The 26,564-nt window shown below is 42.6% G+C and overlaps 1 protein-coding gene across 1 annotated transcript in view; it reads right to left on the minus strand.

Annotated features, from left to right (window-relative positions):
* Positions 1 to 3,682: 3,682 nt before the first annotated feature.
* BMPR1B (bone morphogenetic protein receptor type 1B) overlaps positions 3,683 to 26,564 on the minus strand; it is a gene marked incomplete at its 3' end in the record, with an annotated part of 30,565 nt that continues 7,683 nt past the window's right edge. Inside the window, exons 2-10 of the mRNA XM_082482045.1 lie at positions 24,578 to 24,680; positions 23,490 to 23,592; positions 17,166 to 17,262; positions 16,223 to 16,361; positions 10,773 to 10,965; positions 10,042 to 10,339; positions 7,511 to 7,686; positions 6,000 to 6,130; positions 3,683 to 3,808 (exon numbers count right to left, since the gene is read on the minus strand). Of these exons, the coding sequence (XP_082338171.1) occupies positions 3,683 to 3,808; positions 6,000 to 6,130; positions 7,511 to 7,686; positions 10,042 to 10,339; positions 10,773 to 10,965; positions 16,223 to 16,361; positions 17,166 to 17,262; positions 23,490 to 23,592; positions 24,578 to 24,680 (1,366 nt within the window). The remainder of the gene's footprint in view (positions 3,809 to 5,999; positions 6,131 to 7,510; positions 7,687 to 10,041; positions 10,340 to 10,772; positions 10,966 to 16,222; positions 16,362 to 17,165; positions 17,263 to 23,489; positions 23,593 to 24,577; positions 24,681 to 26,564) is intronic.

A 26,564-nucleotide genomic window follows, 5' to 3' on the forward strand; every position in this document is an offset into this window, starting at 1 on the left:
TATACAATTTGAACAAATACAACGGAGCAGTTTGTTCCCCAGGTTTTCTAATTACAGTATTTACAGGCTTAATAAGGCACTGGTTCTCAGAAAAGAACACAAATTTGTTTTGTAGTCTTTATATTGTCAACCTTTTCTGTAATAGAAATAACTTTGTGCTAAAGAAAGAACAGCAGTTGCTAGATGGCATCTCTCTTCCTTCTTGGGTGTTTTTTCTTCTCCCACTTACCTATGCCATTTTATCTATGCCAATAAGTCACTAAGATAAACTTCCTTTAGTGATTTACATTTGAAAACTGGAATTCCAGACCCGCGGGCACTGAAGCCGCAATTATCTCTGCCACCAATTTCCACACCCTAATCGATGTGCACCGTGCAACTACCAAAATTGGGAAGTGACATCAAAAGGCCACAGCTGGCAAAATAAATGTCACTGTACATGCTGAAACCATAATAATTACACGTTGAGTGCTGCATAAAGTCAACCATGCAGGTGGTAACTGAACGTCACAGTGCTAGAACAAACAACTTCCAAGATTGCCTTAGGCTGTTCTCTGGCCTTAGGAATATCCCCTTACAATCGCATCAATTAGAGTGGGTAGGAGATCTGAGGGCAAAATCCCACCTTTCAAGTCTTGGTAGAAAATGAGTAGACACTAGTTACACAACTGTGGACCCTTTGCTTTCTCAGAGGTGTGTCTCCTCATATATATATTTCTTTTTCTTATATAGCACTGTTGCAGTGATTTGTCATTTATGCATTTTCATAAATAAATATTATGTTTCATTTAGTGCTTTATCATCCATAATAGTTTACTCTTAATCCACATACCGGAGTTATTCCAGACTCCTAACTGGATATATTTTTATATATATATATAAAAACACATAAACTTGAACATTTAACATATACACTTTATGTAACCTATCAACCAGTATCTTAGATCCCTTTCTTTTGGACCGAAAAGAATTAAGACTTGTTCAGAAAACAGCGGCTGGCCCTTTCTCTCACAACACACTGCTGGCAGGTGCTGGGGGCATCGCGTGCCTCGCGTCTGCCAGCCGGCAAAGCACCCTCCAAAACATTTCTGGGGAGAGCCATGATAATATTTAAAAAAAAAAAACCCCAAACCTATTTGAGGAAAGCAGATGTGAAACACACCTAAACACGGCAGGGAAGAGGCATCCCTGCTGCGTGACCACTTACCCGGGACCTGCAGGGACTGGGCTGGGAGGTGGGATTGACCGAGCCCGCCCTTGACCGCTGCCAAAGTCAACGGTCCCATCTGCTTCGTCGGAGCCAAGAAACCCCAGTTCCGTGGGGCTGCACTGGTTCTTATGAAAGGGTATGAAGGTGAAAGGAGTGAGAGTAGAAACCTCATGGCTCCATTCACTAAGACAAAAAGGTGAAGAGAGGCTGGGCTGTTCTGCTCGTTTGGGGCCACGTATCTTCCAGCCAAGGCAGCCAAGGAGAGGAGCCAACTCCACTCCCAGCCACACGAGCAGAGCACACTGGTTATTAAGGACGGGGGAAATCAGCATCGTCCCTCTTGGGGACAGGCTTCGGTGTACTATTAACTCTCAAAGATTTTCTTTTTGTATTCCTCGGCTATTTTTGGATACAGGCAGGGAAACTGCACTGAGGAAAACAACACTCTAATTAACGAAAATCCTCCGATTAAACTTTTTAACGCCTATAATCATGGAGGTCTTGCTGGTTCTCTTGAACCTGCGCATTTTTCTCTTTTAGCTTGAAAGTATAAAATGGTAAGTTTTCCAACTAGAAATACCCTTCAGGGAGCTGTGAAGCTAAACCCCAATTATATACCTACCTACCACAAATACATCAGTTTTGTCCAAAAAGGGAAAAAAGCAGCATTACGGAAATGCTGAGGCTAAATCCAGCATGGCAATTATTTCAGTTCTGAAATAGGCTTAACATAATCAAAGCAGCATTTGTAAGGACTTATTTCAAAATTAAACTGAACACTATCTAAGTGAAACAGGACAAAGGCAGGAAAAAAAAAAAAAAAAAAAAGAAAGAAAAGAAGGGTAAACCAGTAACTCCCATACAGCTCAGCTTTGATAACGTGACGAAGAACAGAGATCTTTCAAAAAAAAAATACTTCACGGGGAATATTTTACCTCTCATTTCCCCTTCTGTAGTTTTAACATTGCAGCAACTGCTGCAGTCCCAGGAAGGAGGAATGGGGAAAGACGGTAAATAAGTTCGCTGTTACTCTTCACCCCTAAACGTTCCTCTTGCTGGGAACCATGATGCTACGCAGCCCCAGCATGGCAGCAGAGCCCATCACTACCATGCGGTGGCTTCCCAGAGGCTTCGAGGCTGCTGAAAGAGCACTCAAACCAGTAAGGCAGATGAAGCTTGAGCCAAATTGTTTGGTTTGTGGTGTCTCTCACTACCGCCGGAGAAGCGCTGGAGGTACCTGCCCACTGCCGGCCATGGTGCCAGCTGTCATCGCCCACCCAAATCCCACGCTCCTTCCCTGCTGGCTTCCTGCTGCAGCCATGAGGCACCAGGTCTCCTTGAAGAAAAATGACTGTGACCCCAAAAATGAGAATTTTTGAGGTTTTTCACTTTCTCTTAAGAAAAGGAACACAGATTATTTTTTTTTCCAACTGTGGTTGTAGATGGATACCTCACTTTTACACAGATGAAAGATCAAGTTAATAATTTTTTCTCACAAGAAACTTCCTCTTATCCAGTGGTTGTGTATGTAGGTCACAGCAGCTGCAAATTCACCAGCAGATCCAAATGTGTACTTCATTTCCACTCATACACAAAATACTTTATTTTGCAGTGGGGGGAAAGAAAGAAAAAAAAAAAAAAAGCCAAGAAAAGGGGCACTTGTTTATCATCCTGTTACCATACCCATCGGGTTTCCTGGAAACATGAAGAGCTTCTTCAAACAAGTCACACTGAACCATATTCATACAGCTCCTGACTATATGAAATGAAGCACCACCTCCCCTGGGACAGGCCACCCACAGGAACCCGGCCACCCGTGCTAACGATGGCAGGGATATAATTGCGTTCCATCTCTATACTGTGAGAACCGCTCGCACAAGCAGTGCTATGGAAAGTTGTCTCCGCAGGTAGGCAGCTTTTAAGACGGTTTCTATTAAAGCTCCTCTAAGCTGCGCAGACCCACTCTCCTTTTTTTTTTTTTAAATGCTGGAATTCAATAGTTTTTTATAAATGAAAAAGTCACTTTGCTTTCATTTTCAGCAGTTTCCTCCAATTTTTTTTTTAATGTAACAATATACATCTTTTTTACTTCTAACCAAAAGTTTTATTTTCATAAAATTTAAAGCAGTATCTTTTTAAACAATCAAAATAATAATAATAACAATAATAATAATAAAATAATAAATGGCTTTCATGGAAAGCAACATGCATAATCTTAAACCAGTTACTAAAACTGTATTTCCCCGTGTAAACAAGGGCAGACAAGCCTCCTCCAATCTCGTATGTCAAAATTCAGCTGACTTTTGCAAAAGATAGCCTTCTCAAAAGTTGTCAAACAAACTTACAGCTGCTCTTAAGCATGACTGCATTCAAGGTACTTATTAGTGAAGACTTTCAATACCTCTTCAAGACTTCTGCCCGCACGAGAAAGTCCGTTTCCATGGGCCTTCATGAGAGCTGCCTCTGGCCGAGTCAGAGTTTAATGTCCTGAGACTCTGACATTTTGGCAAGTGTTTTCTTGACCCGCAGGGCTGTGAGCCGGGAGGCGGGGTTGTGAGCCCAGCACTCCATCATCAGCTTCCCCATCTGCCGTAGGCACTGTGGAGAAAAACAGGAGAGAAAGTCCCACCTGGGTCAGTGGAAGAGGAGACTGCAGTTGACGGCAATGCCGAAAAACTGAAGGGAAAAGGTCTTTTCTAAGGGCAGCCAAAAAAAAGACAACATGCTGGCTGGTATCACTTTTCAAGAGCTTTTGTTTTCTGTATATTTAAGAGAGTTCTCCAAACACGGCAATTATTATTATCAATTATGACAAGTTATAGCCTAGACTTGGCTGTGTGCTCCACAAAAGCACTTTTCTTATTTCCTCTTCCTCAGCCCCGTGCAGCTGGACCCGTACAAGCGTGGCTCTGTACAGGGAGCCCTTTGCTGTACAAATTCAGTGGAATCCATTTTCCTCAACCAGTGACTGGCCCCCAGGGCTATATCCCAGGGCCAGCCCGCACCCACGGCTCCTGGCCAGCCGTCCCTGCTAGAAAGCCGCCTGCGAGCACCCGGCTTGGCTTCCTGTTCGCATCCCCTGCCCGCTTCCGAAGTGCAGCCAGACCCTCCTCCAGCTCCCAGCAACAACTCTTGTGCTGACAGCATCTCAGGAAAAGGAGATTTCCATCCTGGAAAAGGAACATACATCCCTGCTTTGCGTCTACCACCTTCTTCCAAAACATAAAGCATCACATAAGCCATCGCAGCCGGCTGATGACCCCTATGGGTTTACGCTGCCTCAAGATTTGCTTGCTACAATAGGAAAAGAGAGGTTTTCCATCTCATCCAACTTGATCTCCGTTTTCCTGAGGCTGCTGGCCCAGAAGCAGTGCAGACCTGCAGATCCTGAAAGGCATTAAGCCCAAACACCACCAGCAGTGCCCAGACCAGCCTAATACATTTCAGATTAATGCGGATTTTTTATAAACCCATTTTGGTGACACACAACGTTTTTTACGCACTAACAATTTTGCCTCTCATCACTAGAATGCCTGAAGTGGGATTACTGATGATGCTAATCAATTAATGAAGAACAGTTACTCCAACGAGCCTCCCCAATCCTCGACACATGCGGTAGCGCACCAAACACACACTGCATGCCACCACACAAAAGCCCTTCCCAGGATTGATACCAACAGCTCTTCCTCCAGTGTTTCTACTCCCAGTCTGAAGGCTCAGAGGGATTTGGCTAAGCAGAGGGTGAGGCAGGTAAGTCTCGCTTAAATCTTCCCACGCTGGCTGTTGCACAAGTCCTCGAGCCTCCCAGGGAGGTTGTTTTATTTTCCCCTCACATTCCCAAACTGCCTACGTCCCATGCCACCTAAATCTTTCATCTACCTGCAGAACATTCATCTACACACTGCTATTCCCAAATGGCAGCTGTCTTCTGTGACTGTAGAAAACTTTACAGCGTTAAACTGTAGCAATTAACATGATTAACGACCCCTCCTCCTGAGCATCTCCAGAGCAGTCAGTAGATTTGCCTCCGGCACCTCAGCTGTTTGCCTCTGATCCCAGGAGCACAACTTTGCTTTGTAACAGATTCTCAGCAGGGAGAGCTCAGATTCTCCCACAGCCCTCTCACCTCCTCGTTTTATTCTGGAAAAGCATTTTCTGGATCCTACGTCTCCTCTGAAAGGCCACATCTGTAGCCCTCTTTGCTAAAAGGCGAAGAGGTACACGAGCACTGTTTTCTGTAAGAGGTAAAGGGGTGAGCGATCGGTGCTCCTCGGTGCAGCGGCTACTCTGGTCAGTACTACTGCATGTCAATACCCGAAGAGTGAAACTTAATATCTTGTGCTCATGTCAGTGTTAAAAATCATGGTGTTTCTAAACCTGCACACCTGTGATCACAAAAAAGCTGTATGCTTGTTTCATTTCAAAGAGATAGGAGATACTTCCTTCTTTAAAAAAAAAAAAAAAAAAAAAAGAAAAAAGGTCGGAATGAAAGCCCATGCGTCAGTACACACTGAAGTAGCTGCCAGTACACAAAGTACACTGCCACTGCACTGTACACTACAAAATAATTCCTCTTTCAAAATTTTTGGCTAACCACTGATTTAACGCTCTCGGGATATCCGAGAAGCTCACGCTCCTTCCCGAGCCCTGTTACACTGTGACTGGGGGTAGCACCAGTGGTAAAGGTCCTCCTCACTCAAAATGATGCAGAACTGAGTCAACCTCGCTCTGATTAAAAATTCACTCACTCTGATTAAAAACACAGGCTGCATTTTAAGAGGGACGATACCTCATCACTGCTCCATCTGTTGGGAAACGAAGGGCGTAGCCTCTTGATGCACACAATCTCCCGCATGTCCTCGTACGAGGGGTCGCTGGGCACAAGGTCGTGGTAGGGAAGCTGGTATTCCTCAACTATTCCTGAAAAAAGCAGTTAGTTGCCCATCACTTGCAGAAGACACCTTCCACTACCCTCTTCCCCTCTCATTTTATAACAGATTGACCATACTGTTTAACAATTAGACATACTTCTTAGAAGGACTTCCCTGCCCTAGAAGTTTATTCCACAGTCAAGCTCCAATGTAACTATTGCTGTGTAAAGACTGGTCAGGTATCTTCATCTGAAAGCATAGTTACTTGCCAAGTGAGACAGTTTCTGCCACTACTGTCCAGTCCAGCAATCTCCAGTAAGTTATCACAGAAAGGACTATTAACATAGGGCCCACATCAGAGTAATTTGGCAGGGAATTAACCTTGAATTAGGTCATCTTCTTGTCAGTGGACCTGCTATATATATTAAAGGACATTTCTGTGCCTTTTCAGAACATGGCAAAGTACCGTTCTTTGTGCACAGCAACAATGACAACACTATGCCAGATTTTACAACGTATCATTGCAATACACTACCAGTTTGTAAACACAGGGATCATGTTGCTCATCAGTGGCATTCAGCTCCTCTAGGGTAAGTATGGAGTGAGCATTCGGCACAACACTGCAGGCTTTAAAGACCCATAAAGGTAGCACAGACCCGAGAGAGACATGCTCTACTCTTACTTGCCACCAATCTGGCACGTAACACCACTGCCATGTCATTTCTCTGCATTTAACTTTCCTCAGTGGCAAAATAGAGGTAATAACACCCATCATTTTTGTACTACACTGAGCTCTATGTGCAGAAAGCACACAGAGCCTACGCGTGCAAGGATGGATCTGCGCCCTGAGTCTACAGCTGGCTTCGTTGTTTTATCTTTGCTGTCCTCACGCTTGAATGCCTGATACCAGAAGGAAAAGAGGCACATCACTGGTATCATAATGATGTAATAAGTGACATTTCCCTCTGGGTTTTTTCTACTTGTCTTGTAAATAGATTATTTATTTTAAATAGTGGCACAGCATACCCCCACATTTGCTTGTCCTCCTCCTTCTATTTAACGCTAACAAAACAGAAGAAATCACTATTTTCTTTCCGCTAAAATAGCTGAATATCCCCAGTCCAGCAAAAATGTGTTGCCAGTGGAAAAGGCCCCTGAATGAGTTCCATATTCCTTCTTCAGTGCAGGCATCTGCTGCCTTCAAATGATCCATTAAAACAGTCTAAATCTTTGCTGTTGAAATAGCACTGACTGACGCTTTAAAATAAGTTTCAACAAGAGAACGGATATTAAGAGAGTTACCTGTACGGTTTATCCACATTTGTTTATTACAGTAAAAACAATTACCCAGGGAAAAGGATGTAATGGAAGATTTGGGTTACAAATGGGGTTCACTGACACAATTAAAAGTGATCTCCCAGCTCTTTACCTCCTGAAACACATCTCCTTGCTATCTCCCAAAGGATGAGTCCGAAGCTGTACATATCAGCCATGATGTACGACTGAAAGTGATTTCTATTCAAGCTTTCATCCAGCACCTCAGGAGGCATATAGCGTTTTGTTCCTACACGGGTATTTGGAGGTATGTCTACCTCGTTTGTATCACTAAAACAAAAAGAAGAGGGGGAAAAAAGGGCATCAAACATGCAGTAAAGTGGCTTGAAAAGAAAGCAATTTAGATGGGAGAAGTAGTAAATTCACACCGCATCCACTCTCAAACAAGGTCAAAAGTAATGCATAATCTTAATGGAACAATTCTTACAAGGAAAGCCTCTTAGTGGGAAGGCAACCCTCCTTAAAAGGCTGACCCGCCCGGGGCTGTGTTAAGCATTCAAATGCTGAACCACAATGGAGATACGACTCAACAGGGATGCTGTAACATTTGCGAGATTTCGTTAGCATTAGCCCGAGCTCTAATGCTGGTGATAACAATCAAACCTTCATTAAATGCCGTTTTCTTAACATACTCCACAATCTAATGCTTTAGTCTTAGCAATTAATGGAGTACACTAAATAGCTGGGGCAGTATCACTTAGCTGCAGCAAATCAGACCTGCAAGGAAGACAAGTCCAACTGTTTTTTGTGCGTGTATTACAGTTTGATCTCTCCCAGCCTTTACACATCAAGACGTGTAAACACACAGACGTAAATGAGTAAAAAAAATCTAACCAAATGTGTCACGCCTCACACACTGACGAGAAGAGACAATACGTATCTAACGGGAAGCAAATTCCCATCAATTATGTGACTGGATTTATTTTATTTTTTTTTCTTATTAACTCAAATTGAGCTGTATCAGTTTTAATGTTTTTAAAAGTTTAATATATGGCATATATTGTGGTTTGCTTAGAAAGTTCTGTTTCCCTTTCCTCATCTTCAAAAGGTAAACATTTTAAATGTGACGGGTACAACAAAATCTCACAGAATATTTATACAACTTCTTCTGTCATTTTCTTCACCTACAGCAATTTTCTTCGCCTACAGTTATGAAAATAATGAAAAAAAGCCAAGTCTGAGGTACAAACAGTAACCTAAACAGTCATTAAATCATACATGTGCCGGTGGCATTTCTGTATACCTCCCAGAATGTAACATAAATCTAGTGACCTGCACCGTCTCGCAATATTTTGAATAAAATGAGAAATGCAGAGAACTTTACTAAAACTCATTAGCTTCAGCAGAGCACACACCCCTTGCAACTACTTTTTTCCGTTCCTGGTCATTGCCTGAGAAATGCTGGCTGAGGAAGGATTCAGTATTAAAACAAGCCGAGTATGTAAAGTAAATCCCATTTGGACTGTGACAAATATATATTTCACCTTCTTTTACAGCAACACTCGGTAGTTCCTACTTCTTCTCAGTTCATACCTAAGCAGTGTGCTGCTCTGAGCTTGTCAGGCAAGGTATGTCTGCAAAGGGGCAATTTCTTCCCTGAAACTTATACCGCAAATAGCATATTTCCAAGCTGCCATTTCTCAGGCCCCTGTTCCTCAAAGTAAAAATACTCCTTTTCTCATCTCCTAAAGAAAGGTCAGGTTCACAAGGGAAAAGCCTCACAAAGAAACCTGGTAGCTAAGTGAATGGTGAGAAGAGCACATAAAAACTGCCTGCCTTTACACGCTCTGAATAATTTCAGTTCAAGATTTGTAGAGAATTCTTAAATTTTTTTTTTGATACTTCAGGGAGCCCATGGTTTCAAAGCTGACCTCTGAAACGGAAACCTTCAGACTGTGGCCACATTTCTGTGTGCAGAAAAATCACAGACTTCGTAACACTCGTCTCCACCACCAGGACCAGTGCTGAGAGCTCAAGCTCCTTTTGAAGAGAGCTGTCAGACAGCGATGACTCCTTTACGAATCCCAGGAGCACCTAAGTCCTACTTGTCTGCTCTTTCTAAGTTGTTTAAACACACAACCACTTTTTAAAAATCAAATTTAAAAGCCATTTCAAAAATCAAATCTGTACTTCGGCAATTTGATTTGTAGGAAATGAAAGAAAAGGCAGCCCAAATGGGGTGCTTTTCAATAAATCCCAACCAGTAACTCGTGCAAATGATTAGCGTTATTCCGTATAAGTTGCGAGTGAATTACCTTGGGATCAGACAAGCTGAAAGCTTCAGTGACAAGTTTACTGACATGACTTTGAGCTGTCAATGCTCTGTCCTTTTAGCACGTGGTAGCAATACTGAGGTTGCTACTGAGGGCGAAGTGATGAAAACTGAACCTTTAGGCAAATGCAAGTGCCGTGCTCAATAATTCAAAAGCGACAGTTTATACACCTACACTATGTGTTTTTGCGGCATCCTCACCCACACAGGTAGCCCCACCTCACCGACAGATGAGCGTAGCCTGAAAGGTATGCACATACACCGCAGGTGCTTACACATCGCTCAAGCAACAACTAAACCCGCGTTTGCGTCTAACTTACCAACTTTCCCCCGCCCTCCTCACTTCTACTCACCTGATAAACTTAACAGCCAAGCCCAAATCTGCTATACAGCAGGTGCCGTTCTTTTTCACCAGGATATTCTTACTTTTTAGGTCACGGTGGGCAATAGCGGGTTTGCCCTGAGTACTGAAGATCTCCGTGTGCAGGTGGCACAAGCCACTAACGGAGGAGTAAGCCAGTTTTAGCATGGCTTTTGTGTCCAAGGTAGTAGATTTTAGATAATCATAAAGCGAGCCGTTCTCGTGATAGTCGGTGATGAGGTACAGCTGGGTCCAAGATCCTGTGCCTTTAATGTCTGCGGCAATGAATCCTGCAAAAAAAGGAGATTTTCAGATTAATCCTTCTCAGGGCTTTTTTTGACTGCTCAGAACTCCGGACTGTCAGCCGCTGCAATAGCTTTATTTTAATAACATTTAATTTCTTTCATCTTATTTCCACGCAACTATGCCTCACCTCTAGCCTTTAACATCTTTTCAGAAAGCCCAGATATGGAAATACAGGTGGCAGCAACAGACATGTTGTGTTTGGAGTTACAGCCCCTAAACCCCATTAATTTTAAATTTTATCTACTATTTTTCAGTAATCCTTGAAACATCTTCCTTTTGAAAAGTGGTGGGTGGCCAATTGCAGAGCGCAGCAGGCAACAAAGCATGCAAGAAAGGGCATCAGGCAACAGCAAATACAAAATTATTAAACTTAAGAAACCTGTACGCTATCGAATAATTCTCTTTAATTTCACTCACCGAGAATATTTTCATGCCTCATCAGGACAGTCTGGTAGATTTCTGTTTCTCTGAACCAGCTGGCCTCCTCCGTGGTAAAAAACACTTTCACGGCTACCTTTTCGCCACGCCACTTTCCCATCCAGACTTCTCCGTAGCGACCTTTTCCAATCTGCTTTACCATCTGAATCTGTTTTGCGATGGTCCTTTGAACCTGTGAAAAGCGGAGACGGGCAGTTAGAACTCGCTCTGCAGAAACCTTCTGCGTCCACCTCCCTCCTTCTGTGCCTCCTTCCTGCACAGCGAGCCCCGTGAAAATGGGAATCTGCAGCCATTGCGACGTGGATGTCAGCAAAGCTCCGCAACGCGGATGCTCCCTGTTTCCCCCCAGGACACAGCGCTAGTGAGGCCATTCCTGCCACTGTGAAGAAGCCTTTCCACACATTCCCAAAAGGCACTGTGGTCCCTCCAGAAAGTAAGTCGGTCCACTTGAAGGAAACGCGTGACAACCGACCTTGAAATTTTTTATTTTCCTGTGGGAAGTCACCACTTTGTGGAAATTTTTTTTTGTTATTTGTGGAAAAGCTTTGACAGAAAACACTCCTGGCCACTCCAACCCAAACCAAATTCCAAAGGGGTAGGTAACACATTTTTTAATTAAAACGGGGAGTCTCAACACCATTGAGACTCAAGGCTGGGGCTCACAAGAGCCAAAAGCATTTCAGTTCTCCAAAACTAGCAATAACACTGAGCGCAGCTTCCTATCACCTTCCTTGGAAATCCCATGCCTAATAATTTCAAAATATAAATTTGATGGTAGGAACCTCAACCACTACTTACACAGTTAGAATCCACGTGCCTACATTAATTTTAACAAGCATCGCCATTACATAGTAATAAAAAGTAAGAATTTTCTTCCAAAGATACGGAAGGACAGCTTAAAATCTGCCCTTTCTCATGTTCATACCAGCTTTGTCAGTGGCTGTACTGTGAACCGATGCTAAAGTCAAACCACTTGTGCAGCTGTAGCAGAAGATCAATGTACTCAGCAGCATTGCAGAGATACCCTTCGTAAGGATGGCAGACCCCGCGTAGCAGATGAACCAATTCTACATTTAACGAGATTTTATGACTACAAAATATCTTGGACAAATGGAGACTAACATATTCTCATAGGATTGGAGCATGTCTGCAGATCACGCATTTCTAAAAGTTCACAAAGAAAAACTCAAGCAGATGCTGAAACGCAGCCCACTGCTGTTGATGGTTGACTCAGCCTCACCCTGGTATATCAGGACATTAAAATGTCACCCTCTTGTGCTTCTGTATTGCCAGTTCAACACACAGCTAACGATTTTTGGTTTGGTAGGACTTTACAAGATTTTGAAAGGAAATAACTTTATAGCCTCCTATCCAAGGAGTTTTTCACCCGGCTCAAGCAATTGGCAAAATCTGGACAAGTGCAAATTCGAGGTCTCTCGGGTTTGCCACCATTCATATACAAATTTCAAGCAGTTTATTGCAGCAAGCGTGCCCTGTCTGAATCCCTATGAAAACATATGCAATTCACGTAATCCCAAATATTTTTGCAATCTGGGCTGACAGAAATGATCAAAACTAGATTTTAAAATCATTTGCTTCCTTTGTTATCCCTGGGAGGTCCAGTGGCAACTACCAGTTTGGTGACGCAGAGCAGGACTGCCACAACCCCACTGCAGCATGAATGTACGTCCAAAGAAGAATTCAAAACCCATTAGGTAAGGTCTATCACAATTTATTTTGTAAATAAATTACCGGTTTTCATATTAGACAGCTTAAAGAAGAAAAACGTACAGTGGCATTTCTGCAAAGCTATTTCGAAAGTCCCAGCTTTCTTCTTCTGTCCTTTAAAGAGAATCCCATTTTTTCAGCTCTGCAATGTATTATTAGACTTCCAAGATGGTGGCCTCGGTGCCATTATTTTTGATTAACATCAGTGAAAGCCAAGAACAGAGATTAGCCTTAATTTTTTAAATTGATTTATTCTCTTTTCTACTCTCATATAGTGATTGAACAATAGCTATATTACATTGGAATTTTGCTGTAACATTTTGTAATGTCATTCTAGCGTTGTCGCTTTCTATTTTGCCCATTTTAAAAATGCAACCTGAACAATAATGCAGTTATATCAAATAACTTAATTTGTGTAAATATATGTAATGGCATCATAAAGTACATGGAATTACAATACTTAATGATGAAAAGTTCCTTATTAAATTACATTAAGAAAATGAAAAACACATTTCTTTTATGGGTTTTCAGGCGGCGGAATACTATGTGAAGGGTCTTAACCTGGTTTCCTCTTGCTAGAACCGGTCAAACGATTTCCTATGAACAATTTATTTTATTTTAAGGAATTCAGCCCTTTCGTGAATCATAAACTGATTACAATTTCTAAAACAAATCGGTTAATCAAAATTGTTGGATGAACTGATTTCATAAGCATGCTGAATGATGTGTTCATGGGAATTATTTACACTGAGTAGGGTTGGGTGGTTGGTTTTTTTAATTTCTTTTCAAATCTATGTATTTTGCTGCTTGAGCAACGTTATGTGGCCCTTTGTTTCCTCTCTCTGACTTGAATCAATCCTATTACGAACTATTTCTCCTTTCTGCATTCTATTTTTCTGATGTTCAGTTAAATGTGTTCAGCTACTGCAGATGAAAATTCAGACAAACCTATTGTAACTTCAATATTTTGAACAGAGAACTTCATACCCATGGCTGGGATGCAATGCCTTGAAAAGCGAAATTCATTGGAAGAGGAATTCGGAAAAAAATACGTCAAAAGGTAGAGACCAAACTGTAATTCAGCAAACTCTTCATACAGACCACTGAAACAAATGTCTCCAGCATCTAATCTCCTTCCCCAATTTTGCATGTGGATTCATGGGGGCAACAGCTTTGCCTACGCCTCTTGCTCTGTCAAGGCCAACGGGGTTCTCCTTGCTTGCACAGACTTGATTGTGCACCCCAGTTTGTTGGCTCAAAGCCTTTATTTACAACTTACTGTATTTTTTTCCTTGGTTTAAAATTTGATTGGCAGCATTTGACCTGCAGCAAACTTTTCTGTCAGAGGTACAAACAGGCCAGGAGAAAGAATGTTGCTGAATGTCAAAGTATCGATAAAATCTTGGTTAATGCTTGGTTTTCATATAATAATTGTACCCATTAGAATAAATGTTCTGCACAGAAGGAAAACATTGCTGTTTAGCATAAAATGACATTTTGTAATAACTTTGCGGCTTACTTTCCTGAAATAATAACTTTGTATGTTTCAGTCTTTGCATAAGAAATAATACAGTTAAAACCAAACTCTTCCACAATAAAGTCTAGAGCGTTATTGCCATGCACTTTCTATATACTTGTTTCAGGCCCAGAGGTATTAATCTGTGCATTTCTAGTGAGCCTGTAGCGGTTGTAGCTGTCTGGGAAATGCAGCAAACATCTATTACCGAGTGCAAGATTCATTATAGCTCTCATTTTTCTTCTCTTCCCCAGAAAATCACTACTTAAAGGGAAAGTCTAGGAAAAGAACGTATGCATTTTCGCAGGCAAAGAGAGAGGGGAAAAGACTGCCTTTGGGAAGAACACTTGGTCCAGTGGCTGAAAAGCCTCCAGGCTTGAGAGAGGAGGACGGGCAGAAGACAGCAGTTTCTGCTTCACAGAGTACTGGCACAGCTCTGAGAGCTACTCAACAATGACCCAGTTGGGATGCCACCTCGGCCATTACAGCAGTTAATTAGCAGAAGTTAGATTTTCCATCCAGCACAAAAGCAGACCTGGGGACACCAGTAAGACTGTAGACCCCATCTTCAACCAGCTCACTGGGAGAGAGGAAAGCATAAAGCACACGCCGTCAAGACCAGCATTGCTCCAGCCTTTTTGTCTCAAAGGCATCCTGGGATGAAGTATCGAGCCATGCACTGCTACAAGATGGCCCACGGCACCCGCTACCCGTGGGGGCTGCTGGAAACACATCCTCTCAGAGAAGAACAACAAAGCTCCTTGTGTTTTCTTCACTATATTTCTATCACTGTAACAGGCAGGGGCACCAAGCACAGACCAAGACCTTGATGGAGCAGGTGTTATGCAAAAAAACCCACCAAACAACCAAGAAACCCTCACAATTAAACCAATTGGAAGCATTCATTAGGAATGATCCTAAATGGTAAGCGTGGTCCCTCCCTTTCCATGGCTGCTAGAGGGATACCGATATGGGATATGACAGAGCTTTCTTTGAGCCTGGACCCAAATGATGGAGTTTCTCTCAACAGAGAAAAATGACTCATGGGTCTTCCATGCTCAGCACCAGTCACAGCACCCACTTGGCAGCTTGGCTTTTTTTTTGTCAATAGCTATGTTAATTGTCAGAAAATTGGATTTTTAAAAAAGTCAGCACTTTATTTAAATGGGACTCTGAGCATTTACTCCTGCCAGAATAAATTGAGTTTAGTCAGATTTTTGCCAACCACTCAGCCTGTTGCTTGATTTTAAGGGATTATAAAACTTCCCATTTTATTTGTTCTTTAGGGTGTAGAAAAAAGATGTGTGGGCAAAAAACAGATAGATAGTATGTAGTACTTGGAAACTGGACAACATCTACAGTAATAGGATCACTACAAACTAATAGGTTTGGGAGACAGGAGGGACACATCATCTCTGAAAAATGAGAATGGAATCTAATTAATTTTCTCAGTGGCAGTGCTTTAAATAAGTAACCTGGCCTTTTTTTCAGTGCTAAAAAGCAACGCTGACTCCCAGAAACGAACCCCCCCGGTGAACAGAACTGCTTTGCCACAGAAGGTAAAACTTCCGCCTTTTCAGCAGTTGAGCGCGGGGGGCTTAGTCATCCTGGAGGCACTTCAGAAATAATCACAAACTCCATCCCTGTGCCTTTAACCTTTGAGATTGCCACACTACAAGGAAAAATAATTTGCTCTTGACTTCTGAATGCAAAGTGAAGTCTACACATAAAAAGGTTGCAGGTTTGATGAATTACAGTTCCCTTTACGCAAAGACAATGTGTCAGTGTTTGAAATGCTGTCGTGTGTTGCCCGTAGAAAGCAAGATAATAAGATCAGTGGGCCAGATGCTGTCCTGTATACTGGGGTAAATCCTGACGAATTTCTGTGAGCTCTATTAGCCTGTACTCACCCTATGGTATCTAAAATAAGAAATGAGCCGAGGTTAAAAAAAAAAAAAAAACCACTAAGCTTTTTTTGGCTTAGTCTACATGAAAAAAAAAAAAAGGGCTCCTGCTTCTAAAGCAGCTGTTCTCCAGCTTAAATCCTTGTCATCTCTGGGAGAGAAAAAAACCCTAAAACAGCAACTGAGGACACATAAATACAATTTCTTGTGCCTCATTTTGTCTTCTCCATCTACTAATTTTTGCCTTTTAAACTTACATTAAAATAATATTGCTTCCTTACCAGGAGAGGGAGCCCGGAGCCGCTCCCTGAGCTCTGGGACTGCTCGATCAAATCCTTCAGGGACTCTCCAGGGGGAATGTAGGTCTCATCCTGCTCCAGCCCGATGCTGTAGCGGGGCCTCGTCTCTTGGCGTTTGTATCTGCCGTTTTACATGAAAGTGAAATTAGCTTTGAATACAATGAACACGTGTGCAATGAATAATGCACATCGTCCTTCACGTCTGCTTCATTTCTAGCCTCATAGCTTCCTCTGCTTCCCTGAGGAATATGCTGGACTCGCTGCCCAAAATTTTCTATTTTATTTTTAGCAACTTTTTTCAGCACCAAAACTCTAAGTGTAAAACTCAAAGACCGTGCAATCTGCTGCAAATTGCAAAGCAACCGAATGTTTTCTTTCAGAAACTTAAATATGTTTAAAACACAGACCAAGTGAATACCCAGTTTTATTTTACTGACTGCAGAGGATCTTTTAGGAGCCAGAGGAGGTAAAGTCATGGAATCTGGGACTATTTGAAAACGGTGACAAATTATTTAAACATAATGTATGTAGATTATGATAACGTTCTAGATATACTTGCTTACATTCCTGTATCCCTCTCTTTTTTTATGAACAGCTCTTCACCACATAAACACATTCAGAAGCCTTAGGTTTATTTACCCTCTACAAAATTTGTCCTGTGGCTTTCTTAGACTCAGTAAAGAATAATCTGTGCCTCTACCTGAATGGCTTTTTAGGATGTTGGGCAAGAGATGCTATATGAAATACACCACACACATATACCTGTGACTAGCATGAATAAAATACACTTTTTTGCTCATCATAAAATTACAGTTTCTCATTTCTTTTCCTTACGGTCCACTTCATTTCTTTCAAATTCCTAAGGCTACAAAAAGATAAATGTTGGGAGGAATATTAACAAGCTAGTAAAGTATTCCTTACTTACCTGAAGTAGCAGAATATGATGATAAGCACCAGAAGTATACTGCAAACAGTCACTGAGATCAGCAGGGCCTTATGGTGAATGTTCCCTTCAGCAAAGTCTGGGGTTAAAAACAAGGGAGGGGAAAAATTGGGAAAGGGAGGTGGTACAAAGTCAGTATCAAAAGACACAACCCCCCTTAAAAAGGGGGAGCACAAGGTCATTTATTTTCTTTTCTTTTCTACTGAAAAGAAGGTACCCCTTGCAAGGTACCCCTGGATTCCCCAGGCATTTTGTGCGCTTCCTCTTTGACCCTCACTGACCAGGGCAGAACTGGCACCTCCAAAAGCCTATTTGATTTTTCAGCCGTCACTCAGGCAAAACATTGCCTTGATTTGCAATTCCCTGTTTGGCTCTGAATGAAAAATCAATTAAGACCTGTAGTTCTGTGTCTTAACCTAAGCAATCAGCCAGAACATGCAAAAATTACTGCCTCTATCTTAAATCACTATTATTAAGTAGCATCCTATTGAGCAGTTACGATAAAAAAAATTAATAATTGCATATATACTAGGAGGGGAGACAGAGCAGACCATCCAACCCCCAAGAAGGCAGGCCATGAGAGGCGTTGAAAGTCTATTTCCATCACTGCAGAATAATCCGTCTCTCGGATCCTGTTTTAAACACCTGAGCAGGAATTTCCTCCTCCATTCACTCTGTAGCAGCCCCCTGTGCCAGCAAGCCCTTCGTAAGCTGGTGGGCAAAACTATCCTTCCAGCAGCTATTCTGTAGAATGCTTTGCAAATGAAATGTGTCAAATAACTTGTAGAAAATGCTGTTGTGTAAAAACTATTAAAACATTTCAGTCACTCTTTGCATGGGAGACTCACATTCTCCTTTAAAGTACACCATTAATCTCCAAACTTGTATTCTTAACTCAGGAAAGCGAGTCTGACCTTCACGCCTGCACTGAAAAACAGTGAATCCTAGCACTATTCTTCTTTAACCCCCCCTGCCCCCCAAACTCTCAAAATCATGGTGTTTCAGCATGTAGATACACACACCGCCCTCCCAAAGTTGCTGTCTGGTATAATGCAAACGAGGACTATGTTTTCCGAAGCTCTTACAGCCCCACTGCCTTGCAGCTTTCACGCTAATGCCCAACACATCGTAAAATGCAAGAAATCTATCCTTATCGACTCATCCTGGAACGGCGCTATTACGTTTCAGATTTACAAGGGTAATGAGACAAGGAGATTCCTAAGGGACTGTTGGTTTACTGTCAGGCTCTTTTATTTTAAAGATCCAGTTTCTCCTTCTGCTTTTGCCCCCAAACTATTTCTTTCCTTCCCCTTTCCACTACAAACAGAGATTACCTACCAACGCACCTTTTGATCACACTGGTCATGTTTTAACCTGCCATTACCTGCTCCGGGAGCATTAACAATGTAAACATTCAAGACACGGCCGATGCCTTTGAAAGGGGACGCTGACACGATGTCTATCAGGAAAACACCGGAGCCCATCATTCTCCCTGCCGCAGCAGGTTCCTACCTGGCCTGCCACTCCAAGCAGGCCGCGGGCTGAAACCGAGAGCCCACAGGGGAATCCAGACCTCTCTGGCGAAGGCGATGGCTTCTCGGCAGGGCGAAGGGCTGTAATTCCCGCTTTGGGAGCAGCCTGTGTCGGCCAGCCACTTCCCTCTGAAATGTGTGCTTTGTAACAGTTTAAGAGGTCGCAGCCCATCTGCTGAGGAGAGGACAAACAGAGCACAGGCAGACCGGACAGTGGGGTTTGGTACTTGGGAGAAATCTGGGTATCTGTCCACGGCGAGGGGTTTCCCTCTTCACAGAATAGGCCACGATGGAAGCTGGGCTTTTGTGCTTAGCGGTGAAGAAGGCTGATGTCAGACGCAGAGGGAACAAGTCAGATCTTGCTCGTACTTGTGTAGGCCAGACATTAAAGCTACGGAACTCTGCGCGTTTACACACACACACAAAGTGCTGCACTACTGGAACTTTCAAAGCACCCATAGCGTACCGTCCATGCTGCCTGCGTGTGTCCCAGTACGTACATTTCAGAGAGGGATGACAAAGATGCTGAAGCCTTGAGTCAAATTCCAATCATTTTTAGGGTTTAAATGATCCAACACCTGTGCTCAACGTTTCTAATAGCCTTCTCCCATGCAGAAAAGTAAATAAACGCAGCTCGATTTTCCCAGAGGCCAGAAGGCATTTTGGAAGTGCTGTGTAGTTCTCAAACAAACTTCAGACTCTGACGCCGGGAAATTTTTTGGTACCCCAATGCAACTACGTAAAGCACGTGCAAGGAGAGCACGCAAGACATAAAGGACTGTGTCCCGATCTCCGTGCCGGGAGCAGCTGATGCAGACTGCAGCAGCAATGCTTATGCTCTTGCAGTAGGTGACGGCCCCCGCGCTGATAGTCAGCTACCATAGCTTTAGTAGTGGCTCACTACGCACAGCACGGGCGTGCGACTGGCTCTCTCAGGAGAGGGGAATAACTTCCATATGTCTTTATATTTATTTGGTTACCTATGATGAGAAGCAATACTGACGTTAAGTGAGCTATTGTCTCACCTTTCACATACTTCCTGCATTTTCAAAGCATTTTGGCAGAGTTTCATTTGCTTGCTCGCTTGAGGACTTCATAAACCCACTGGCGCGAGGACAACGCAAGATTACAGGCGTTACCCCATTCTTACACTAGCAATGTCTGTTTGTTCTGCTGAACCAAGCCGGGCTGGTGCTGCTGGAGACCAACTCCTCTCTCCTCCTACAGCCCATGCTGTTCCCCACAGAGCAACAGGACAACCCTCCCATTCCCTGCACAATTTTAGGCACTTCCTTGGCCAGATGGAGGGATGGGGCAGCTCAGCTGTGAGTTTGCTTAATCACTGGCTCGTGGGCTCCACGGTGGAGACTGTGGTGGGTACCAGCTTGAGCGATGGAGACACTCTGTCCTTTAAGAAGTCCAGAGCTGTGCTTTTTAGTGTTGTGTTACTTGGCAACTGTAACATGCCAAGCAGCGGGCTTATGAGAATAAGCAGTAGCTTCCACAGAGGCAGCAGTGAGCGATTACCAGGAGCACGGTAGAGGGAGCGCAGAACAAACATGTGGCAGCTTTGGGAAGCTTCTTCACATACCTCGGCTGGCTCATAACAGCAAAGCCCAGCAAACAGCATGTTAACAGTTTTACGTTGTAGGAAAATAGTGGTGTGTGCTGGCGAGCAGCACAGAAAGGGAGAGATGGCAACAAAAGGAGGGTCTTTGGTGATACCAAGCCGCCTCTCAGTTATTTTCCCGTGACTTCCCCCTCCTCCACCACTCCTTCCCCTCACTCTGCCATCTGCGGGACCATGCTTAGGAGTGCACTGGAAATGCCACCCAGCAGGTTCAAGGGAGAAGTCAGCATATCAAAGGGAGAGGAGGTTCTCCTCCCTCCCCAGTTCCCTCCAGTTCACAATGTTACGGTTATCCGAGTAAAAACTGCAGTGAAATCTGAGGCGTGGAGACTGTGTGCACACATCAAACCCCATCATTCCTCCAATCGTTCCCTTGCCCATTCATCACTGGCTCTACAGGCAGGGAGCCAGACACGGTGGCACCACCACTTCTGCTTATATAGGCTCTAAATCAGTAAAGACATATTTCTCCTTTCGACTGGTCTCAGCCTGCGCTTTTGCTGGGATTTCCAGGAATATCTTTTATTGTTTAAAGCAGAGGTGTTGTATCAGACCCAATTATGACTCTCATTTCCTTAATAAGACAGATGTACAGCTGGGATGAGGACTTCATGGTTTCTCTGGGGTATTTTATCCTGCTAGTTCTGTATCGAGATGAGCTCAAAACTTAGGCTCAGCTGTTGTTTCTTCCATCTTGCTTAACGAGCCTTGCTGTGCCCAGTGTTAATTCTTCTAGCTCCCACTTTCATGTCCATGGTCCTTCTTTCTTTTTTGTGGGGGTGAAGGATGGGTAAAACCTACTCTCCAGCACATACCGGGTCTGGAAAAGCACTTTGAGAACACAAGTCTGCTGCCTTTGTAGATGTTACCTTGGTGCATAGGTTAATTTGCAGATCAACAACCTCTGACCTGCAGCTGGACACTCTCTCTAGACTCCGCTTCCCATGAGATATGACCCCGGACATCAGAAGCTCATCAGAAGCCAAATTTCTGTTTGTTTTTTAAATGCTGAGGAACATACATGTTTTTCATGGAATCCTGGAGGTCAGAAGGTTGTCCCTAGAAGCTTGTTTTTAAGTTCACCTTCTCTTTCTTTGTACTTACAGTTTATGTTAAATTTGATAGACAATTCTAACAGTACTCAGTCAATCGCAGCCTAATCCAAATGCTTCCAATAGAATCAATGACCACAGCCGTAGTACTGGGCACTGGCAGCAGCGTGTATTTGTACACAGTATTTGTAAGTGGTTGCAGTGAGGATCTACAGTTCAAACTATGGCTTTTCTCTGAGCTTTCATACCACGATACAGAAATGAAAAATTAAAACAGGCCTGGCACCAAGAATGACATATTTACTTAAGGCTTTAATAAAGGTGCCAACTTCAGCCCTGTCCAGCCACATTTAATGAAGCAGCTCCTGAAATGTATTTCCACAATATACTGTCAGGGTACTGATAGCACAAGAGCTTATTTCAAACAAAAGTCTTCAGAACACGTTGAGTGAATACATCGCCTTTTGTTTGTCATGCTAAAACAGACAACTTTGCAACACAGAGCAGCTAGAATCCCGTTCCAACTCTATGAAATCTTTCTTTCAACAAATATTCTCTCTGCTATTTAACGGGTCTGCCACCACGGTGCCCAAGTGATGCTTTATTTACCCTGTATACACACAGAGCAAAACCAACACCGATCCAAACAACGTCTGCCGCTACCAAAAGTTTGTTTGATTGCTTTCTGCACAAGCAGCAGATAGTATTGCCAAATAACTAAAATCTTAATAAGGCAGATGTCTAGTGCTAGGCATTGGTTCAGTATTTTTAAGTAGTTATGACATAGCATAAACTCAGTCAGCAGCAAGAAGAAATCATGGCAGTGTATTCCAAACTGAAATGGTATTTATTGATACACTAAGTAAGTGTGAACAAATACTGACTTCCTTTTGGAGCTTCTCTCTCAATCCAAAGAACTTTTTAAAATGAAAAAACCAACAAAGTAGTACATAACTTATGCTGGAAGCCAGATTTTTATGAGGTTTCACTGACTTAGTGGCTTACTAGTAAACAGTGAAATATTTACATACTACTCTCCGTAGGCCTGATTCTGCAGCCCATCTGTGCAGAATTTCATAGGCGTGAAGGGAACAGCTTACATGAGTGAAGGCTTTCTCTGAGCATGCATTTGTGCAAGTATCTGCTGTTTGCATAATTAAGAATGCATCTGCACACCGATTTGCAACTCGGAACACCACGATTATGAATGCTCCTGCAACCTTGAAGCTGATTCTTGCAGACCAAACTCCATGCTGACCAACACAAATCTTGGCTGTTGCTGCCAATGCCAAGAGTTTATCATGGATGAATTTACACTTACTTAGGAATACATTTCTATAAAACGTATGCTGCAACATCCAGCCAAACAAAATAGTTTTACTAACTTTCAGAAAGTGATGTTTAAACAAACAAAAAAGCTAAAACCTTAACCCAGAATCTACTAAGTTAATAGACATCCATTTGTTCTCAAATAATAAATAAAAATAAATAAACCAGTGCACGAGTTCTAACTCTACATTCTATTTTCAGCTACATTTTTCAAGTAGAAAATCCGCTTTAGTGACTAGTTATTGTCCTAGTGCTGGATTATCGGGTCTTTTAAATAAGAAAAGCTTAATGGACTTGAGTGAACTTGAACTGACTGATTAACCACTGGCGACCTGGTCCCAGATGTGTGTGGAGTTATGAACAACAGTAATGCATGTTGCAGGGACTAGAAAGAGGATTCGATTTTATTATTAGGCTAAAAACATACATAGCAGGAGGCATCCTCTGCCACGACTAACCTACGTCTTTGGGATGATCACTGATAGCCAGCAGGTCTGTGGTAGGACAATATCGTGCGACTCTAATGCATCTGGTGCTTACTGCACGTATGCAATAGGAATAATAGCAAGTACCAGCAACCAAGGGTCAAGGCACTGCTCCCCACATGACCTACAGGAATTCAGCGATACTGTTTAACGCAGTTTCTCTCTCTAATCACGTGCAGTTGAAGGGAGGTGCTTTGGTTTTGGCTTTGTTGCTTCCTAAGGCAAAAAACGCAACAGCAGGAAAAGATCGTTTTGGGATTGGATTTACTTCCCCTTACCTCGATTTTTCAGTGGTGGCAGGGTAGGGTGAAGGTGTTTGTTACAGTAATCTTGTCCTGTGCAACATTCAATAGATCTTCTTTGGTGTGGAATAGGAGTGTCCTGCAACAAACAATTCGATAGAAACCAAAGTAATTATCTGTGTTGTAAACACACACTGTCATTCTGGCACTTGAGAGAAAGACGTTCTTGTTAGCGGGACTGCATTGCAGTCTGGTACAGATTTCTAGGATGTGCAGAGCAAGGATTTCTGCCACCAAGCGTATCCAGCAACATTTCATGTAGATAATTAAGAGATGAATTCACCCCGAACGTATTTCTATCGGTGCCCTAATACCGGCAGAAGGGACTGATTGACTCTAACGGTGCAAGACAGAACTGTGAAAGTCAGATACGTCCATCAGTTAGACATATTACAAACATAAGTTAACAAGAGTATTCAAAACAGTTTAGCCAGAATAACACAGGAATTGCTGTGGGGACTAATTTAGCTGCTGCTTCTGCTCTCATGGGAAGCCGGATAAAATACCTTCCCTGGACCTGGATGGTTAGACTTTTCCTGTACTCATGTGACATCATTTAAGGTTAATGTTAGGAAAGGCAAATACTTTAGAGCCACCTTGCTCCATTGCCCCATCCCCCTTCCATTCCGGCAGTGAGAGCTGCTCTCCATCAGGTGATCACTGTACTTGAAGAGAACTTCTGGCACCAGAAATCCAAAACCAAAGTGTAACTGCATGTACGATATAAAGGTTGCTGCGGTCCGTCAAATAACATCCTAACTAACTTTAGCTACCATGGGGACTTCAGAAATTAGATTGCATTTCTCTAAATTTCAAACTTCCTCTGAGCGGGAGTGCAACTAGTAACAACAGTGCCAAAACCAAAACCTCAAGTTATTGTTAGGAGCAGCTAGAATATCACCATTTGGCGATATAAATGCACTCCCCTCAGCCATCAATGCAGAGCAACTATTTGCCAAATGAATAGAAGCGGAAAACGTGGATATAGTAATGTCTGTTGACTGCACTTCAACTGAAAGCTATCAAACAGCCAAGAGACATTCTGGCAGCAAATGCTTTCTTACCCGACACTGGAAGTCCGAGCCCTCTAATCCAAGACATCCCTTGGTCACTAAATGTCCACCGGACTCATCTTCTTCTATTATGGTGAAGCAGTAGCCATCAGTGCTGAGGATTGGAAAGAACGAATCACGAGAAGTCTTTGAAGTGAAAAGTGTGCTGCTGAATATAGTCTTAAACTTTGTTCCTTGCGAGGCAAATCTGCCGTTAACAAACCGATGTGCTAAGGCAGGCTGGAGGACTCAGGCACGCAAGGCAACCTCTCCCAATGTAGTCCAACAGCCGACAGCGCTGCAGACCAGCCCCTGCACACACAAAGGAGGCTCTGCCTTGGAGTTGACACACTTACCTTTCCAACATTTCATGGCTATAAATCCCACTAAGAAACATCTCAGTTCTCTGCCTATGGTCATTAGCGTGCTAAGACTTTGGTGACCTATAAAAATACAAGCATCAACGCTACAGCGGGTCTGCCTCGTGCATGGGAACGAGGCATGGATATTTGCACCACAGTGGAGACATGAAGAAAGAAACATCTTTGAGATACTAAACGTAAAATATTATTAAGAGTGATTTGTGATTCCTGTTTTAACCATATGACAAACTGCGACACTCTTGTGTTTGAGTCCTTGAGTTATCATCAACACCCTTCATAACTGTTTACTTGGGTTATAAGCCTGAAGTGATCCATAATGCTTCCGTTTACAAGAACGTGCACCAGGGAGGACAAGTATACTAACAGATGGCTAGATGGTGCTGGTGATAAATGTCCTTCCTCGACGAAGGTCAAATGCCTGAATACTATGGAAAGAGAGGGAGGAGGGCATGAAAAGGGTGGCTGCATTTTACTGACACTGCTGTACATTAATTTCTCAGCCCTCTCAGGGAGATATGTAATGTGCGTAAGAAACACAAATTGACTGATTTGCAGGAAGAAGATCCAAAAATAAAGAAAAAAAAAGTCTTAATATAAGACATTTAAGTCACATAAAAATAATATATTCTGTTATTTCCCCAGGAAAATAACACTGGTTATTGTGTGCAATGAGTATTTTTCAGAAGAGAAGAAACAAACTCAGTTAAAACAAGGAAATAAAAAGAAAAAAGGATTAGAAAACTTAAACACAGCAAAATTTCAGATGATTTGCTCCTTGTTTGAATGAAAGGAGATTCTAACAGAGCAACAACAGCAAACGCCATGAAGACGTAGGAAATGAGAGGCACAGTTACACATACAAGAGATAAACGCAATTTGTAAGTATTAGCTACACGACAGAGAGATGCTGGATAGGATCACGTCAAACATTTGCTGTGGCATATTTTTATATTAGTGGTGCAGGGTCTAGCCACGGTAAGCTTATTACTTCAAATAATAATCTATCACGGGTTATTGACTTCTGGATTTGAAAAGTAACCAGTTGCACGTTACAAATGACTTTCTCGGAGAAGCGAGCAATGACTTCTACCCTTCTCTGACATTGTGCATACGAGTAAGGCAAAGGAGACAGCAACCCTTCTGGGCAGCAACCACCTTGATTTCATTGCTTAAGCTTAAAAGATAGGAACAATAGGATTGCCAAGAAGAGAGACTGTAAGGAATCCATTAGAGCAGAATATTATATTAGATTAGATTTTATTTGTTTGCATGGTGCCTTTGATTCAAAGTAATGAGTAAGTTTAACCCAGGGGACAGAGCAACAAAACAATAAATTGCAATCAAGTGAAACACAAAAACGAACTCCACAGCTAACAGTCCCCAGCAAAAAACAAAACACTCGGTTCACCAAAGGCAGGAAAAGTCAAATTGTTTGCAAAGGGAAGAAAAGAAGCAGGAAAGTCCGCAGTTTTATTTCTTTTCTTTTTCTGACTTGCCATGGGACTCTGATTCTTAGCTCATTTCTGAAAATTAAATTCAGGCTCTTCAAGCACTTAAGTCCCTCTGAAAATTTTGTTCCAAATTTAAAAAGACAAACAAAATTAGATTGGTTAGAG

Source organism: Vanellus vanellus (assembly GCF_965231255.1).
Source record: "Vanellus vanellus genome assembly, chromosome: 4".
Taxonomy (NCBI): Eukaryota; Metazoa; Chordata; class Aves; order Charadriiformes; family Charadriidae; genus Vanellus; species Vanellus vanellus.